This window comes from Schistocerca gregaria, chromosome 4, assembly GCF_023897955.1.
Source record: "Schistocerca gregaria isolate iqSchGreg1 chromosome 4, iqSchGreg1.2, whole genome shotgun sequence".
Taxonomy (NCBI): domain Eukaryota; kingdom Metazoa; phylum Arthropoda; class Insecta; order Orthoptera; family Acrididae; genus Schistocerca; species Schistocerca gregaria.
In genome coordinates, this window is record NC_064923.1 from 489,211,828 (window position 1) to 489,232,281 (window position 20,454).

The window sequence follows — 20,454 nt, forward strand, 5'->3', positions numbered from 1 at the left end:
CATTTAGGCTGCACAATGTGACTCGTTGTCCTGTCATTCAACATCCTTTAATATTGTTGTTTGATAAAACCAACTGTAAGATGTTGGTGCTGCTCCACACAACCATTCTTGATATGACTCTGAAATATACACAGGGCTTCCTTCTCAAATAAGAGGACTAAATAGTTGGTGGTGGTTGAGGTGCATAGAGTGTCTTTTCCATCATGTCAAAAGGATTATTGGTTGACCTGCTTTCTTTTTTAAGCAATGTTGAGATGAATCTAGTATAACTTTTTTCTGTGTTATACCTGACCTTATACCTAAAATATTAAACTGGAAATTTTAATGTGTATTCATGTTGACTGGCTCATCCAGTTTGAGAGATCAGCCAGCCACAACTTCTATTCTGCTGTTTTAGTAATTTCTTCACTACTTTTATACTAATATTGAATTATCAATTTTACATTGTGTATCATTAAGAAGGATTTAGTGTAGGAATGTGAGAGAGAAGATATGTTTATGGCAAATCAATTAATTTTTGAAAAATATGTTAATCATTTTTATTTCCTAAATTGATACAATTTTTGTATACCATTATTGGGCTTTCTGCCACTGTTGCACAACAAACCATCACATTTTTGGGAGCTCATTAATGTGCTGTATCATTGAAAATGCATACTTTTGGAATACAAATCCTCTAAATATTGGCACCTTAGCTTCCGAAACACTAATAGAGATGTCATATGCAAGGTTGAACCACCTGAAGATGTCGGACAGTTGCTTCGAGGAAATATTGTGGAATTTGCACAACGTGATCTGACTGCAAACTCACGAAGACTATTTACAACACATCTGCCAAGAAAGCTTGAAGCAGTAACATTTATGTTCATGGTTTTGAGAAGTATTTGGCTGTTTTTCCTGAATATGTCGTAATTCATAAGAGTATGTTCAGGCTTGGATGCAATAGAATGGCTTAAGTTGCTTTGAGTAAAGCACTGACATTTGGATTCTTCATTGTCACAAATATTTGGTTGTTGTTTCCTGAATAGTTTTTGAGTCTCAGGAGTGTAGTTAGGATGTTTTTGACTACACCTCCCTCCCATCCCCTCTTTCCCCCCTCCTCCCCAAGGGTGTAGTTAGGCTGGGTCACAAGAGCACAGCTTGAATTACCACAAAAAGCATGCTTTTGATGACATACTGATCCTTAGCTCAGCCTGAGGACTGGAGCAGGTTAGAAAGTAACAGATTGGTTGCGTGTTGTGAAGCAAACAAATGTGGAACCAGAAAATTGTGGTTGTGACTGACTGATCAATCTGTAGCTTAGCCTAAGGCCTAGGTTAGGTTGCAAGGTAACAATTTGGTTGTGAGTGGCTGAGGCCAACAAATGTGATAGCAACAAATCTAATTGTGGTGAGAGACTGATCTGCAGCATAGCTTGAGGTCTTGGTTATGTTGGAAGGCAACACTTTGGTTGTGAGTTAGTGAAACCAATAAATGTGAAAGCATAAAATCTGGTTTTGATAACACGCTGATCTGCAGCTTAGTCCGAGACCTGGATTATGTTGGAAGTTAACTGTTTGGTTGTGGTTTGGTGAAGACAGCAAATACGAAAGCAAAAAAATCTAGTTGTGGTGAGGGACTCATCTGTAGCCTTTAGCACAAGGAGCAGACGGGTTATTGCATTGTCATTCCACATTCAAGGGTAGTGCAAGTATTGATACTTGGTTTGGTAATTCATAAAAGATGGCCTGAAAAATGTCCGATGCCCATACTGTGTGGATCTCTACGTGTTATCTGAAGATGATGAGACTTGTCACAAATTTTGGCATGTTTGCATGTACGTTGACTGGTCTTCCTTCTGTAGTAAAGTGTCTGTTAAGTGGGTGAGTAACAATTCCCAATAGTTGAGAGCAAGAGGAGTCATCATTGAATTAGAGAAGGCAAAATTTGGGAAAAGGAATCTGGCAGAGGCCGTCAGATAGCTAGACAGTGAATGTATGGTGGAATTCACTGAGGGTAGGTAAAAGTCATCCTTGAGCCCCTTTACTTTCGGTCTGAGAAAGTCTTGACAAGAATAATCAAAGAAAAGTTTCTGCTGGAGCGGGAATCATTAGCAACTGCTGGAAGTCCTACGACACACTAGATGCTGAAGGTTAACAGGACCTGAGAGTGTACCATATTGTTAATTTCGTAGACCTGGCTGGTTGTTCCATTCATACACCAAATACATAAAAAATGTGGCAAGATATCAGATATGCTATGACACAATATGACAGAAAGTCCAACATTTCATGAGTTGTCTATGTGACTACATGTTCCATCGAGCATATCATCTGAAAGAAATGTGACATTATTTTTTCATTGGTGCCAGTAAATTTTACCCAGCCAACAGAAGTAGGACCTCTCGTGTAATAATAGAGTGCTGCAGGCATGGCTAGCAATTACACTCTGTGCTTTTCAGGGAAACCAGTGCCTTCACATTCCTCACTATTGAAGGCACGTGAAACCATGGCTTTGCCTGTTAGTAAATAGTTTGGGACATTAACCATTCTTGTTTTATTCATGCTAGACACTGATAGTTTTTTGTGGCATTTGTGTGTTCTCACAAAGAAAATTGTGGTATTATGTTGTGATCCTTTGCTGTGGTTGGCTAACTAGACCATGTGTCCAGTGTTCAGTGTGATTGTCTGACAGCAACAGATTGAACAGCCACCATCTTAATTTCCGTGCTTCAGAAGCTAACATGCTTTATTTGGTGGATGTCATACCTATACTTGTGTATTGTGAAAATATGCACTTTCAGTGATACATGCATTAAAGAGCTCTCCGAAACACATTGTTTCTAGTGTGGTTTGTTGTGCTTCAGTAGCAGGAAGTCGGATAACTCTGCACAAAAATTGTACCTCTAAATTGTTTGTTAAGGCACCAATAAGTACACTGTTAAGTGCCCTACAGGAATGACAGAATTAACTGTCAAACTTTGGGACCAAAGAAAATCAAATGACTAATAATGGTAATCAGCACTATGAAAATAATATGTCAGGATATCATTGTACCTGCTGCAGGACAACTGCAAAGAATTGTTTTTAAAATTGTAGTGTGTCTAGCTGAAATAGTATGATCCATTTATAGTAATCATTATTTTACCTTGATTACATCCATTACCCAGTCCAAAACAGCAAAAGCTGACTAGTTATTGAAGATAAAAATTCTAAGTATAATAGTGGCATTATCATTTGCATTGCAGTGCAATAATGTATTTGGGAAACTATTGTCTATGTATATTTTATACTCACATGGAGGAAGTTGTGGAAGAAATTTGCTCTCCCAAGAAAAATTAATAATATATGTTGTGTCCTGAATATTGATTTCTCAAAATCCAATAAATTCAAATAGGATTTTATAAATTTATTAGTCATTCAGCATAAACTCAGCTGTTAACAAACATTAAAAACACCAACCTCTGCATCCTTCAACACATTTTTTAATAGCTTTTCTGAAGAAAACAACATTTAACTCTCTTAAAAAAAAAAGGAGATTGTATGAGTACTCCTAGCAAAATACTACATCTGATTTTATTATCTATTGCAAAAGATATATATGAATACTAAGACAGGTTCTTTCAAAAGCAAAAAAATTATAAAATGACAAAATAATGGGTAATTCCAGGAACAATCACAAATTCATGCAGATACGTTATTCATGTACCCAGCAACACCTGAGGAATTGTCAACAATTATTAAAAGGTTGCCTAATAAATATTCACTGTGTGCTGATGAGATACCAGATGCCATCATTAAAGCTAGAGTGTGATGTATTTCCAAATAGTTTAAAAACTGCAAAAGTAACACCTCTGCAAAAGAAGGGTGCAAAATGTGAAATTGCAAATTATAGGTCACTTTCAATTTTTTCAGGTTTTAGCAAAATTATAGAAAAAAAACCATTCCTTAGTGGATTTAACAGCCTTCTTAGATAAAGAAATGCTCATAAATGTCTCACAACATGAGTTCAGAGCTAGAAACTCGAGCATTGAAGCAATTTTTATATATATATTTTTTTTTCAATGAAATACTATAAGCAGTGGATAATAAGAAACATGTATCTAGAATATTAATTACCTTAGCAAAGCCTTTATTGTTGATTATTATGACATTCTCTTGCGTAATTTAAGTAGTTGTGGAATTAGAGGCAAGTCTGAAGGGTGGATTCAATCACACGTCAATAATCGCCAACAAAATACACAAATAAAATAAAAAGACAGTGAAAGACAAACATTCACCTTTTTGCAGTAATGGGTGAAAAATCAAGTATGGAGTCCTACAAGGGTCTGTTCTGGACCTGTCTTATTTCTGCTGTATGTAAATGACTTGGCTGATAAAATACATAATGGAACTGCAGTTCTCTCTTTGCAGGTGATGCGAATACTCAAATTAAATTACACAGCGAGGAAAACCTGCAGGAAACTGCAGCATTGGTTATGCATAGCCTAGCAATGTGGTTCAAAATCAATAGGCTCTGTCCCTGTTTTCACTATTGAAAAAACTAATGTCTCAAATGTCAGTCATACAAAACTTTCAGGTAAAAATCAAACAATGGAAAATCCAGGATGGAATGTAACAATACTGTGAAAAGGAAAGTTGCTATTCACCATATAGTGGAGATGCTGAGTCGCAGATAGGCACAACAAAAAGAGTATCACAAATAACAGCTTTTGGCCAGTAAGGCCTTTGTCAGAATTAGACGGCAAACACACACATATACAAGTGCAAACACAACTCTCACATGTGCGAGTGCAGTCTTAGGCAACTGTGACCACGGTATTGTAAAACTTTTAGGCATACATATTCAGAAGGTATTGAAGTGGGAGACATACTGTAAGACTCTAAATAAAAAACTGAATAAACTTTCATATGCTGTTAAGAGTCTCACTCGGAATACAAGCTGTTCATTGGTGGTGACAACGTACCATGTACAGAATAATTGTTAGGGGGACTTTCACAATTTTAAGAAAAACATACCAGAGTGTTAAAGAAAACCAAATGTAGGGATTCCTGTATATCCTTTTTCTAAAAGTCTGATTGTATTGCCACTATATACATACTAATTTTTACAAATGAGCATTGCTGTAGATCTCTTTTTAAAAGTCTGATTATATCACACAACCTCTTCAAACATAACTATGATCCACACATTTATGAAACTATGCAGAAGCTGAACCTACAGATAAACATAGGAAGTACAAACTTATGCAGAAGAGAAGTGTATCATAGTGGGGCTATGTTACATAACCACATGCCTTCTTACTTAAAATGTGTACCAAAATTAAACAATTCTTGTTGGACCACTGCTTGTACTCTGTCTCTCAATTTCTGGAACATCATAACAAGTAAATCTCATTTACCAAATATTGTTAATCATATATTGCATCACTTAACACTATAATTTATTTTGTGTTTATCATGTGGTCATAAGCATAAGCAAAAGCAATGTAATATGTCAGTTCATATTATTATCTACTCTGATTGCGTTGACGATGTATTCACAGTGACTGCTGTAACCATAAATTAGTTACAGTTAACTTTTTCTGTATCATATGTACAAAATTCAGACAACAGGCTTGCTGTATATCTCAAGATTTCTCTCCACCATCAAATGCATTTACATCTAAGCTACGTGTTTTGTTGTGTGAAACATTTGTGTTTACTAGTAGTGATTGACAGTATATTTCAGCTTTGTGATTTATCAGCAGTTGCATTAAATGATCAGGTTTTGGATGCCTTCTTTCCTATATTTGATAAGTCAGTAGTTCCATTGAGTACATATTAACAGCTAAAACAAAAATGTGCTATGAACTTCTTTTTTCACACCCACCTGATTTGACAGGCAAGAAGACAGATCAGCCCAGGAAAGAGGGTCAGGACAATTTCTACAAGAATAAAGATACTGTGGAAGCCACACTTAGAAAATTAAAGGAGTCCGTACATGAGTATCTAGAAGAACAAGAGAAGCTTCAAGAGGTAATTTATCTGAAGTACTTTTCCCTGTTGTTCACAAACTGTTATCTACTTATTAACTCAGATATTACTATAGGAGAAAGACCTATTAATATGGAAAAGTTCATGTGAATGGTATACCTTCACCCATTTGTAATTTTTGCAATGAAAACTGGTTTATTTCCTATGTATTTTTTTTATTTTACACATCAAGTTCCATAAGACCAAATTGAGGAGCAAATCTCCAAGGGTGTGGAATGTGTCAGTACATGAAATTACAACATAAAATTAATAATAGATAAAATCAAACCTTTATGAACCCAAAAAAAAGACAAGCCATATGTTTATGTAAATGCAGTCAACAGTATAACACCAGAATCGGATTCATTTTTCAAGGAACTCCTTGACAGTATAGAAGGAGTGACTCAAGAGGAAACTTCAGTCTTGATTTGAAAGTGCGTGGATTACTGCTAAGATTTTTAAATTCTTGTTGTTGTTGTTGTTGTTGTTGTGGTGGTGGTGGTGGTGGTGGTGGTGGTGGTGGTGGTGGTCTTCAGTGCTGAGACTGGTTTGATGCAGCTCTCAATGCTACTCTATCCTGTGCAAGCTTCTTCATCTCCCAGTACCTACTGCAGCCTACATCCTTCTGAATCTGCTTAGTGTATTCATCTCTTGGTCTCCCTATGTGATTTTTACCCTCCATGCTGCCCTCCAGTACTAAATTGGTGATCCCTTGATGCCTCAGAACATGTCCGACCTACGGATCCCTTCTTCTAGTCAAGTTGTGCCACAAACTCCTCTTCTGCCCAATTCTATTCAATACCTCCTCATTAGTTATGTGATCTACTCATCTAATCTTCTCCCCAATTCTGTTCAATACCTCCTCATTAGTTATGTGATCTACTCATCTAATCTTCAGCATTCTTCTGTAGCACCACATTTCGAAAGCTTCTATTCTCTTCTTGTCTAAACTGTTTATCGTCCATGTTTCACTTCCATACATGGCTAAACACCATACAAATACTCTCAGAAACTACTTCCTGACACTTAAATCAATACTCGATGTTAACAAATTTTTCTTCTTCAGAAACGCTTTCCTTGCCATTGCCAGTCTACATTTTATATCCTCCCTACTTCGACTATCATCAGTTATTTTGCTCCCCAAATAGCAAAACTCCTTTACTACTTTAAGTGTCTCATTTCCTAATGTAATTCCCTCAGCATCACCCGACTTAATTCGACTACATTCCATTATCCTCGTTTTGCTTTTCTTGATATTCCTCTTATACCCTTCTTTCAAGACACTGCCCATTCCGTTCAACTGCTCTTGCAAGTCCTTTGCTGTCTCAGGCAGAATTACAATGTCATCAGCAAACCTCAAAGTTTTTATTTCTTCTCCATGGATTTTAATGCCTAGTCCAAACTTTTCTTTTGTTTCCTTTACTGCTTGCTTAATATACAGATTGAATAGGATCGGGGAGAGGCTACACCCCTGTCTCACTCCCTTCCCAACCACTGCTTCCCTTTCATATCCCTCGACTATTATAACTGCCATCTGGTTCTGTAAAAATTGTAAATAGCCTTTCGCTCCCTTTTTTTTACCCCTGCCACATTCAGAATTTGAAAGAGAGTATTCCAGTCAACATTGTCAAAAGCTTTCTCTAAGTCTACAAATGCTAGAAATGTAGGTTTGCCTTTTCCTTAAGCTTTCTTCTAAGATAAGTCATAGGGTCAGTATTGCCTCACGTGTTCCAACATTTTCTACAGAATCCAAACTGATCTTCCCCGAGGTCGACATCTACCAGTTTTTCCATTCATCTGTAAAAAATTTGCATTAGTATTTAGCAACTGTGACTTATTAAACTGATAGTTCGGTAATTTTCACATCTGTCAACACCTGCTTTCTTTGGGATTGGAATTATTATATTCTTCTTAAAGTCTGAGGGAATTTCGCCTGTCTTGTACCTCTTGCTCACCCGATGGTAGAGTTTTGTCAGGACTGGCTCTCCCAAGGCTGTCAGTAGTTCTAATAGAATGTTGTCTACTCCCGGGGCCTTGTTTCAACTTAGGTCTTTCAGTGCTCTGTCAAACTCTTCAGGCAGTATCATATCTCCCATTTCATCTTCATCTACAGCCTCTTCCATTTCCATAATATTGTCCTCAAGAACATCACCCCTGTATAGACCCTCTATATACTCCTTCCACCTTTCTGCTTTCCCTTCTTTGCTTAGAACTGGGTTTCCATCTGAGCTCTTTATGTTCATGCAAGTGGTTCTCTTGTCTCCAAAGGTCTCTTTAATTTTCCTGTAGGCAGTATCTACCGTACCCCACATGGGATAAGCCTCTACATCCTTACATTTGTCCTCTAGCCATCCCTGCGTAGCCATTTTGCACTTCCTACCGATCTTATTTTTGAGACGTTTGTATTCCGTTTTGCCTGCTTCATTTTTTGCATTTTTGTATTTTCTCCTTTCATCAATTAAATTCAATATCTCTTCTGTTACCCAAGGATTTCTACTAGCCCTCGTCTTTTTACCTACTTGATCCTCTGCTGCCTTCATTATATCATCCCTCAAAGCTAGCCATTCTTCTTCTACTGTATTTCTTTCCCCCATTCCTGTCAATTGTTCCCTTATGCTCTCCCTGAAACTCTGTACAACCACTGGTTTAGTCAGTTTATCCAGGTCCCGTCTCCTTAAATTCCCACCTTTTTGCAGTTTCTTCAGTTTTAATCTAAAGTTCATAACGAATAGATCGTGGTCAGAATCCACATCTGCCCCTGGAAATGTCTTACAATTTAAAACCTGGTTCCTAAATCTCTGTCTTACCATTATATAATCTATCTGAAACCTTTTAGTATCTCCAAGATTCTTCCATCTATACAACCTTCTTTCAAGATTCTTGAACCAAGTTAAGTTATGCTCTGTGCAAAATTCTACCAGGCAGCTTCCCCTTTCATTTCTTAGCATTAATACATATTCACCTACTACGTTTCCTTCTTTCCCTTTTCCTACTGCCGGCCGCGGTTGTCTCGCGGTTCTAGGCGCGCAGTCCGGAACCGTGAGACTGCTACGGTCGCAGGTTCGAATCCTGCCTCGGGCATGGATGTGTGTGATGTCCTTAGGTTAGTTAGGTTTAAGTAGTTCTAAGTCTAGGGGACTGATGACCACAGCAGTTGAGTCCCATAGTGCTCAGAGCCATTTGAACCTTTTCCTACTACCGAATTCCAGTCACCCATGACTATTACATTTTCACCTCCCTTCACTACCTGAATATTTTCTTTTATCCCATCATACATTTCTTCAATTTCTTCACCATCTGCAGAGCTAGTTGGCATATAGACTTGTACTACTGTAGTAGGCGTGGGCTTCGTCTCTATCTCGGACACAATAATGCATTCACTATGCTGTTTGTAGTAGCTTACCCACACTCCTATTTTTTATTCATTATTAAACCTACTCCTGCATTACTCCTATTTGATTTTGTATTTATTTATTTATTTATTGGTCTGTGGGACCAAATTAAGGAGAAATCTCCATGGTCATGGAACGAGTCAATACATGAAATTATAACATGATAGTAGAAACAGATAAAATGAAATATAAAAAACATATTAGGCAATAAGTCTTAAGTTTAAATAAAGAAAATCAACAATGTAACACTGGAATTTGCTTAATTTTTTAGCTGTTCCAGCAGCTTCTCGGCAGAATAGGAGGAGTGAGCAATGAGTAAACTCTTCATTTTAGACTTAGAAGAGTTTGGGCTACTGCTAAGATTTTTTAGTTCTTGTGGTAGTTTATTGAAAATGGATGCAGCAGAATACTGCACTCCTTTCTGCACAGGAGTCAAGGAAGTGCATTCCACATGCAGATTTGATTCCTGCCTAGTATTAACTGAGTGAAAGCTGCTAACTCTTGGGAATAGACTAATATTGCTAACAACAAACGACATTAAAGAAAATATATACTGTAAGGGCAATGTCAGAATTCCCAGACTATTGAATAGGGGTCGACAAGAGGTTTTCGAACTTACACCACATATAGCTCGAACAGCCCATTTTTGAGCCAAAAATACCCTTTTTGAATCAGAAGAATTACCCCAAAAAACAGTACCATGCGACATAAGTGTATGAAAATCTGTGAAATAGACTACTTTTCATGTTGAACTGTCACTTATTTCAGATACTGTTCTAATGGTAAATAAAGCAGCATTTAGTTTCTGAACAAGATCCTGGACCTGGGCTTTCCACAACAGCTTACTATCTATCCGGATGCCTAGGAACTTGAACTGTTCTGTCTCGCTTATAATATGCCCATTCTGTCTGATCGAAATATCGGCTCTTGTTGAATTGTGGGTTAGAAACTGTAAAAACTGAGTTTTACTGTGATTTATTTTCCACAAGCCACCAACTTATTTCATGAACTACATTATTTGATACTGTTTCAATATTACACACAAGATCCTTCACTACCAAGCTGGTGTCATCAGCAAACAGAAATATTTTTGAATCACATGTCATACTAGAAGGCATATCATAACGCCCCACTTAACAGTGCCCCATTGCGATTGAACATCACTACCACTCTCAGTATTGCAGAGAAAATTCCTTCTGCTTTCTGTTCTTAAAGTAAGAGGCGACCCAATTGTAAGCTACTCCCCTTACTCCATAATGGTCCAACTTTTGCAGTAATATTTTGTGCTCAACGCAGTCAAAAGCCTTCGTTAAATCAAAGAAAACATCTAGCGTTCGCAACCTTTTATTTAATCCATCCAAAACCTCACAGAGAAAAGAGAATATAGCATTTTCAGTTGTTAAACCATTTCTAAAACCAAACTGTACATTTGACAGCAAATTATTCGTATTTAAATGCTCCAGTAACCTTCTATATACAACCTTCTCGATAACTTGAACAAATACCGACGGCATAGAAATAGGTCTAAGTTGTCAACATTATCCCTGTCTCCCTTTTTATAAAGTGGCTTCACTACAGAGTACTTTCATCGGTCAGGAAACTGACCACTCCTAAAGGAAAAGTTACAGATATGGCTAAGTACTGGGCTAACATACACAGAACAATACCTCAGTATTCTGCTAGATACCCCATCATATCCATGAGAGTTCTTGGTCTGTAGTGATTTAATTATTAAGTCAATTTCCCTCTTGTCAGTATCATGGAGGAGCATTTCAGGTAACAGTCTCAGAACACTTTTTTCTAAGAGCACTATAGGATTCCCTGTTGGGACTAGGTTTCTATTTAGTTCTATTTATAACCCTGTATTCACCTGACCAAAAGTCTTGTTCCTCCTGCCACCGAACTTCACTAATTCCCACTATATATAACTTTAACCTATCCATTTCCCTTTTTAAATTTTCTAACCTACCTGCCCAATTAAGGGATCTGACATTCCACGCTCCGATCCATAGAACGCCAGTTTTCTTTCTCGACGTCCTCTTGAGTAGTCCCCGCCTGGAGATCCATACGGGGGACTATTTTACCTCTGGAATATTTTACCCAAGAGGATGCCATAATCATTTAATCATATAGTAAAGCTGCATGCCCTCGGGAAAAATTACGGTTGTAGTTTTCCCTTGCTTTCAGCCATTCGTAGTACCAGCACAGCAAGGCCATTTTGGTTAGTGTTACAAGGCCAGATTAGTCAATCATCCAGACTGTTACCCCTGCAACCACTGAAAAGCTGCTGCCCCTCTTCAGGAACCACACGTTTGTCTGGCCTCTCAACAGATACCACTCCGTTGTGGATACGGTACAGCTATCTGTATCATTGAGGCATGCAGGCCTCCCCACCAACGGCTAGGTCCATGGTTCATGGGGGGGTATTCTTGTGGTAGCTTATTGAAAATGGGTGCAGCAGTATACTGCATGCCTTTCTGCACAAGAGTCAAGGAAGTGCGATCCAAATGCAGATTGGACTTTTCCCTAGTATTAACTAAGTGAAAACTGTGAACTGTTGAGAATAAGCTGATATTGTTAACAAGAAATGACAATAAAGAATATACATATTGAGAGGCCAGTGTCAGAATACCGAGACTAGTGAGCAGGGGTCGACAAGAGGTTCATGAACTGACACCACTATTGCCCAAACTGTCTGTGTCTGAGCCAAAAATATCCTTTGAGAATGGGAAGAGTTACCCCAAGAGATAATACTGTATGACATTGTAATGAAAATAAGCAAAGTAGACTACTTTTCATGTCAAACTATCACTTACTTCAGGTACCTTTCGAATAGTAATTTATGTACATTGTGCAGCATAAGATAAATTAAAATTTGGTACATATTAGAACCATTAGAATATGAACAGGCTAATAAAAGCCTATTTTATTTCTCCCATTGACAAGAATGGTCCCATCAAATCAGAAATATCGCCAACTGAGATTGTATGGTTTACCAAAAATTCACAGTCTTGGCATTCCATTAAAATCTGTTATTAGTGCTATTGATTGTCTGACCTGTGGGATTACTGTACTATTGTTCACTATGGTTCCTCCCAGTGGTGTAATGTTCTAGTTATGGCAGAACTCTTTAAACATTGCCTCACAGCAAGCAGCTCTTCAGATGGCAAGGAGGAAACCATCATGGTTTTGGTATGTTGTTGTTTTTTCATTATGTGGCCTCATGGAGAAAAAGAACACTCACAATATCTAAATTTTAGGATGATGATAATCCTAATACAAAGTTCATTGTGGGAAAAAAAAGACAGACAGCTCAAATTTCTTCTGGGGTTATACAAATACTGAGAAAACGCAATGGAACTGTAGGGAACAAAGTCTACAGAAATCCCACTCCCACAGACAGATATACAGATATCTTCATAGAAATTCCAGTCACCATCCCAAGCAGAAAAGAGGAGTGATCAAAAAATTGGTGTGGGCTAAAATAATTTGTGAATCACAGTATTTGGAGGAGCAGCAGCTCTGTCATTTAAGAACTGCCTTTAGAAGAAATGATTACTCTGACAGAGAGATAAACAGGACACTGCACCCTAAAAGATCTAGAACTTCGAAAGGCCAGGAACCTGTAAAGGAAAAGAACCAACTAAACGCGCAGAGTTTTCCTCCCATTCTCAAAATCATTCAGAGAGTGCATCAGCATAATTCTCAGAAGATATAGTATTGACACAGTGCTTAAACCAACAAGATAAGTGCAAGAATCAAAAAATGGAAAATCCAGGATGGAATGTAGCAATATTGTGAAAAGGAAGCTGCTACTCACCACATAGCAAAGATGCTGAGTCGCAGATAGGCACAACATTAAGACGGCCACAAATTAGCCTTCGGCCAGTAAGGCCTTCATCAAAATTAGATGACAAACACACATATACGCATTCATGCAAACACACACACACACACACACACACACACACACACACACACACACACACACACAACAGCAGTCTGTGGCAATTGAGGCCATACTGCGAGCTGCAGCACCAGTGGTTATTGGGTGGGGTAAGGAGGAGGTTGGGAGGGGGAGGGGGAGGGATAGTAGGGTAGGGGTGGCGGACAGTGGCGTGCTGTTGGGTCGCATGCAGGGGTGAGGTGGAAAGAGGGTAGGGTAGCTATGTGCAGTCGGGAGGTTAGACAGGTGGCAGCAGAGAGGTGGGGAGGGTGGGGGGTATAGCGGGAAAGAAGATAAGTAAAAAGACTGGTTGCAATGGAGGAATGAGGGCTATGTAGTGCTGTAGTGGGAACAGAGAAGGGACAGGATGTGAGAGGACAATGACTAACAAAGGTTGAGCCCAGGAGGGTTACGGGGACATAGGATATAGATTTGGAAGGTAATGCCACCTCCAGCCTAGTGGGCAAGATGTTGATTACCACTGTAGATGCAACATCCACAGATACCAAGACTGTATCAGAGTGGCTCTTTAGTGTGAATGGCTTTATATAGGTAGATGTCAACAGATAAATAGATAGCATGCTGATCTGAAGAGGTCCAGGCAAAACAGATAGCAGACATGGTGTTATGGCTATGGAGTAATCTTGTTTCTATGCAATAATCATGAAAATATGATCACTGAATTAAGCCTGAGATGGGACTTATAGTTGTATAGATAAAAAGTATATTTGCCAAGTGGGGTGGTAGGAGAGAGCACACAAAAAAGTTATCGAAATGTGGAAGCTTTTGGAGCCAGAGGCTCCTTCTTCTGGCATGAGGGTTGAAGGAGAAAAAAGAGGGATGAAGGAAAAGGACTGGCAATGCTTAGGAAAAGGGGAGAATTAGGGAAAAGTCGGCTAGAACCATGTGTCTTACCAAATGGAATGAGAAGGAAAGACTGATTGTTGGGGGCTGCAAGGGTGAGATTAGAAAATGTTAGAACTTAAAAGGTGTAAGGTAGGGCAGTAAGGGCCGGCCGGTGTGGCCAAGCAGTTCTAGGTGCTTCAGTCTGGAACTGCGCGACCGCTACAGTCGCAGGTTCGATTCCTGCCTCAGGCATGGGTGTGTGTAATGTCTTTAGGTTAGTTAGGTTTAAGTAGTTCTAAGTTCTAGGGTGCTGATGACATCAAATGTTAAGTCCCATAGTGCTCAGAGCCATTTGAACCAATTTTTTAGGGCAGTAACCAAGACAAAGATTACGGACAAAACCTGATGCAAGAGTTAGCAAGGGCAGAAAGCCAAGTGCATTGTTATGTTGTAGAGGTGGAGGTCAGGGAAAGATAGACAGTCAGAAAATAAAATATATAGAAAACTAAAAGTGAGCAAAGAAAAGGAGTAGTTACTGAAAATAAATGCTGAGAACAAAGAAATTAACATAAATATAGGCCACATGGATGGTGAGTACCAAGCACATTTAGTAATGCCAGTTCCTACCTGTGGTGTTCTGAGAAACTGATGTCAGCAGGGAAAATCCAGATGGCACGTGTGGTAAAAGAGGCGCTGAGGTCATGACTGTCATGTTATACAGCATGATCCACAGGATACTGTGTGTTGCCTTTGTAGAACCTCTTTCTGTGCCCATTCATCATAACTGATGAAATTTAATAATAGTTGTACCAGTGTAGAAGGCAGAGCAGTGTTTGTGTGTCAGGCAGTACACAACATGTGTCATTTCACAGGTGGCTGCCCCTTTGATAGTATATGTTTTGCCATTTACTTGGCTGGTATAGGTGGTGGTAAGAGGTTGCATAGGGCAAGTGTTACAGTGGGAGCAGTCACACGGGTAGGAGCCGGTGTGTAAGGGAATTGGTGCAGGAGCAGCATTGGGTCTGACCAGGATATTATAGAACTTAGGGGAACAATGAAAAGCTATTCTTGGTGTGGTGTCCAGAATGTCAGACAGAAAGGACCTAATTTAAGGACTTTATCTTAGGAAGTCTCAGCCATGTCAAAGTAGATGATTTTAACACATTCAAAATCAGGATAATACTGAGTGACAGGAGGTGTTTTCCTAAGTAGTTTTTTGGAGAGATCAGCAGTTCCAGGATTGGATGTGATAGCCTAGGAAAACCTAGATGTGAGTAGCAGCAGAATCTTAAGTACAGATTGGAATGTATGTCACACAGAGGGTTACACATAAATGATTATTGTGAATTTATTGCCAAAACCAGTGCATTAGTAGATAGTGAATGTATCACAGATCGAAGAGTGAACTACTTTGGATCAACATAAGCACCAAAGATTGATCAAACATAGTAATCTTATGCTTTTATAGACCACCTACCTCAGGAGATGTGCTGACATAATAATTCAGAGAAATTGATTATGTTTCAGTATTTATTCAGAGGTGAAGAAATTTTCGAAGGATAGAGTTGCATGGAGAGCTGCAGTAAACCAATCTTCAGACTGAAGACCCCAGCAATGAAAAGTGTCGTCTGAACACTATGTTGTTCAGACATAATCTTATTGGAAGTTGTGGCCACCTATGATCTGTGAACTGACTTGCCCAGCCAGTTGTAACATGGCCTTTAATTTAATTTGGAATCCAAACCAAGAGATGAGTTGGCATTTATTGCACACAGCAACCACTGTGAAAGTGAAAGCAGCATTTAATGACAGAAAACGTGCGAGACTGAACATTTGAAAATTTTTTAAGATCAAACCTTTGAATTTATAACTTTATAACTTCACACAGTTAGCTCAAATGACAAAACTTGATTACCTGGCATATCAGTAGTGTTGGTAACATCAGGCACCTGTGTTACCACGGAATATCCTTTTATTGAATTTCTTGATGCGTGGCATAGTTCACATTTATTGCACACTTAAGGATATGTACTCCCACAAATATATGTAGCACTTGGGCAACAAACATTCAGTTACACATGAACAAACTGCTGCAGTGAACAAAAGTAGATACTAGCAAAGATAATCATTTACGGATACTAGAAACCTGCACTGTTACCAACATATACAATGTGTCATACATATAATCGCTGGAAACAGGAAGTTCACAGTTCTTTCTGAAATAATACTGGTTTCTGTAACAGAAATAAAGGGGGCGTGGCAGCATACATGCTAATTTCATATATATAGGTCATTTTTCATTTGAAACCCTATAATGTATATATCAATATAATCAGGAAGACTATAGAATTTAATAAAGTCATTAAAAAATCGATTTTTCCACCATTTATAAATACCCTGTAGCCTTAAAAAACCTCTTTTTTTTCCCCAGAATAATTATGGAAACTTTTTTGTGTTGTTGCTGTAGGACAATGAAGACTGCATAACACTCTCATATGACCTTCCCCTTCACCTTGTTGTAAAATCTATAGTATCGAAATGAAGTGGACTTTAGATTTTTTTATATTTTACAGGTACTTGTATGTTTGAGAAAGCTAACTGTGTTTTATACAGGCTCCATGGTTCAGGGATTCATCTCTTCAACTAGTACTTCAGGGGACAAGTATCCTATATTCAGTATCAGCCATTGCTTAGATTAGAATACGAAAATTTATCTCAGAGTGAGCAATGTAAAAATTCTGTTAGGTAGTGATATTATACTACGTAGGAACATCAAGAGAAGTTCAATAGAAGAAGAAAGGAGTATAATAAAAAGGAATTAATTGGGATAGGTCAGGGCAGTGTAAGTATATCAGAAGCAGAGGTGAAGAAGCCACTGATGACTCAGGAAATACTTGAGCTTATAGATCAAAAAAGGAAACATGTATATGTTATGAATGGGGTAGAAAGGCAGAAGTATAAATTGCTTAGAAGTAAAATTAATAGGAAGAGCAAAGAGGCTAAATCATAAAGGATGAGGGAGACATTTAAAGATGTTGAGAAAATCATGATTTAAGGAAGAAAGTGTACAAGAAAAATAAGTATAGATTTAGAGAAGTAAACTGTAAAGGTGTTAACCTACAAGGATCAGATGGAAAACCATTTTAACTGCCAAAGAAAGTGTGTACATATGGCAGGAGGCCATCAGATGCCTGTATGAAGGAAAGAAACTGCCCCAAAGTGTGAGAAAAGAGCCAGAGAAAAGTGATATGTGGAAGAAATAGGTGCTTTAGGGAAGTGATCAGAGTATGGAATAATCTAAGCTCAAACAAGGCAACAGGAATTGATGAACTTTTAGGGAGTGCAGGAACTGGAAGTTAATTCAATTTTCAAAAATCTGTGTAGGGTGACTTACCATTGGATTTTAAAAAGAGCATTCTTTCACCAAAGATGATGCCTGTGCATAAACATGAAGACTTATCAGACGATTGGTCTCTCAGGTTGCACTCCATATTGCAGGTCAGAATAATACCCACAAGAGTAGAAAGAAAAATTGAAGACTTAATGAAGGAAGAACAATTTTGTTAAAAAAGATACCCGAGTAGCAACTCTTTCTCTTCATTTAGTTGCAGAAGGCAGATTGTAAAGAAGAATAAAAAGAAGCCAGAAAACCTTCCCAGTATTTGTGTACCTGAAATATGCCTTTGACAATGTGCAGTGGGATAAGATGGTCACAGTTCTAATGGTTCAGGGTAAAATTACAGATCCAGGTAAATAATCTGTGACATCGGCAAAATTCAGTTAGGAATAATAAAAGTGGAAGGTCAAGAAAAACAAGTTAATGTTAAGATATAAGGCATGATAGCAGCTTATCGCCACTGTCATTCAACTTGTAAATGATAAAAGCAATGAAAAGAAGTGAAAGAAAGATTCAGAAAAGGAATAAAAGCTCAAGAGGAACTGATGTCATTGCCAAGGTTCACATATGATGTAGTCCGTCTGTCCAGATGTAAGGGAGACAAGACAATTTGCTGAAAGTAGTGGACAGTATACTTAGCACAGAATATGGCTTAACCATGAGTGAAGCAAAAACTATGCTCAAGAAGAGTAGTAGAAAAAAGAAGAATAAATTGTTGTAACATCAAAACTGAGAGCATGAGACAGGATGACTGAGGCAAGAAAGACTGCTAAAGGCTACGAAAGTTTGCTTCTGGTATCATATGATCATTCAATTTTTACTCATATCAGATATTGACATGAAGAAGAAGTCCCTGAAAGTGTACATTTCGAACACTGTATTGTATGGCAGTACAGGAATTCACAGAGGAAGAAATTGGAACCATTTGAAAAACTAAGTGAACAGGTAAAGTATGAAATGAAGTTGTTCTTAAAATACCAGTTGGGGAAAGAATTCCATAAAAGACTGTTTCTAGAAGAAGAGGCAGGATAGTGTGACATGTACTACAGTATCTACAAATAATTAACTTGACACTGGAAGGAACAATAATCAGCTAAAATAAATAGCAAAGGCTGGAGAGTGCGAAACAGATTATAGAAGATGTTGACTGTACTAGTTACATAGGGTCGAAAATATTAGCACAGGCTAGGAAAAGATGATAGCATCAAACTGATCAGAAGACTGATGGTAAAAAAATACTTCTTTTTACTTGGTCTTGTCATTATGTTTAAGATAAACCAGCAGGTAGTTTCTGTCATGTTTAATATTCACCACCCTAATAATAAAAATGGCAGTTAATAAGAATGCTCTCTCTTGCTTTTAGGAAGCTATAACCAAATCTGAATCATCTGACTTCCGTGCTACCGTTCATACTAATAACGGTGGTGCAGAAGTGATTAGGATCTCTCGGAAAAAGGAAGAGGCAGATTTGGACTTAAAATCAGAAACTGATCAGGCAGAAGATGTAGCACCAAGTCCAAGCCCACCTAGTCCTTCTGAGATGCAGTGGACACAGTTGCGCAATGCTGTGTTGGCTCGAGTGGTTGGCGCAGAACAAGGTGTACCACCGCCATCAGCAGCAACCATGGACTTATATCGTAAACTGCTGGCTCGTGAACCTGGATCTACACGTGCTCAGGCAGCTTGGTTGCTTGCTGAAATAGCAAGCTTAGCTGCAGCTGGTGAGATTAATAATATAGAACTTCCATCTGACCCTTCATCTGCAACATCTCCTCTTTCTCACCATAGTGATAAAGATCCTGTACGGACAGAAGAAAGTGCTCATGAAAGTAAGATTCCTGATTCTACTGTATCCAACCAAAATGAACAGGCTACGGGAAAATTTGTAAAACACATTGATGAGCTGTGATTGTAGACAAATCCTTAGATGGTCTCTGATTTATTAAGGTAAAAAGACATTTGTTAGATGAACAATATTCGAGTGATCATACATGTGAAAATAAATGTGACTCTTTGCAGTTCATGCTGTATTACAGTGAGACATGAGCCTGAAAGAAACACAAAGTTAAATGTAATAATGTAATATATTACAATTATGTTGTCTTTCATTTTACTTTCCTGTGTTACAGATTATTCAAAATGGCATCATTAGTTGTCATTATGTTTTATAATTCACTTAAGTGCACCATATACTTTCTATAGTGTGTGTGAGTCATTTTTATGCGACCATTAACTTAAATTGGGAAATATAGTATGGCCTATATGTGCTCAAGCTGGTTATTGTATATTCTTCACCTGCACTGTACTTATGAAGGAAATGCATAAAAGACCTTAAAGATATTTCTTTGTTGTAATACAGACATATTTTTAAATAAAATTATGACGCCTGTTTTACCTCGTTATATATTCTATGAAATTAAAAACAGTTCTAAAACATATTTATTGTAGATGTTTTATTCTAATTTGTACATTGTATTTGTATATAACTGTGCATATTCTAAATTTCGATGCATTGTGTGAAACTGGAGATATGGAACTGTTTTACCATATGGTGTAACAATACACCAAAAAAAATTTTATCTTGCAAATAAAGATTGATGAAATATTTTTATGTAATACTGATTGTTTTAAGTACTTCTCATTATACATCCTGTTATGAAATCAATGTATTGAAGTAATGGAAGTTATATTAAGAATTAATTCACTGAATTTGGTGGATAAACATTCAAATCAAAAGGTAACATAACAACCATTAACCTAGTTTGACATCAGGCAACTCTGTCTAAAAACTTGAGTAGTAGTTTTAAAATAATCTTGGCCATTGGGTGCAACTATCTCAGCAAGTGATACATTACCACATAGTTGTTTAAAAGACAGAAT

General features: G+C 37.9%; 1 protein-coding gene across 1 annotated transcript in view; it reads left to right on the forward strand.

Moving 5' to 3' along the window:
• Positions 1-20,192, forward strand: part of LOC126365787 (ER degradation-enhancing alpha-mannosidase-like protein 3) — a 205,687-nt gene extending 185,495 nt beyond the window's left edge. The window contains exons 18-19 of the mRNA XM_050008363.1: positions 5,863-5,996; positions 18,938-20,192. Of these exons, the coding sequence (XP_049864320.1) occupies positions 5,863-5,996; positions 18,938-19,483 (680 nt within the window). The 3' untranslated portion in view covers positions 19,484-20,192. The remainder of the gene's footprint in view (positions 1-5,862; positions 5,997-18,937) is intronic.
• Positions 20,193-20,454: the final 262 nt, after the last annotated feature.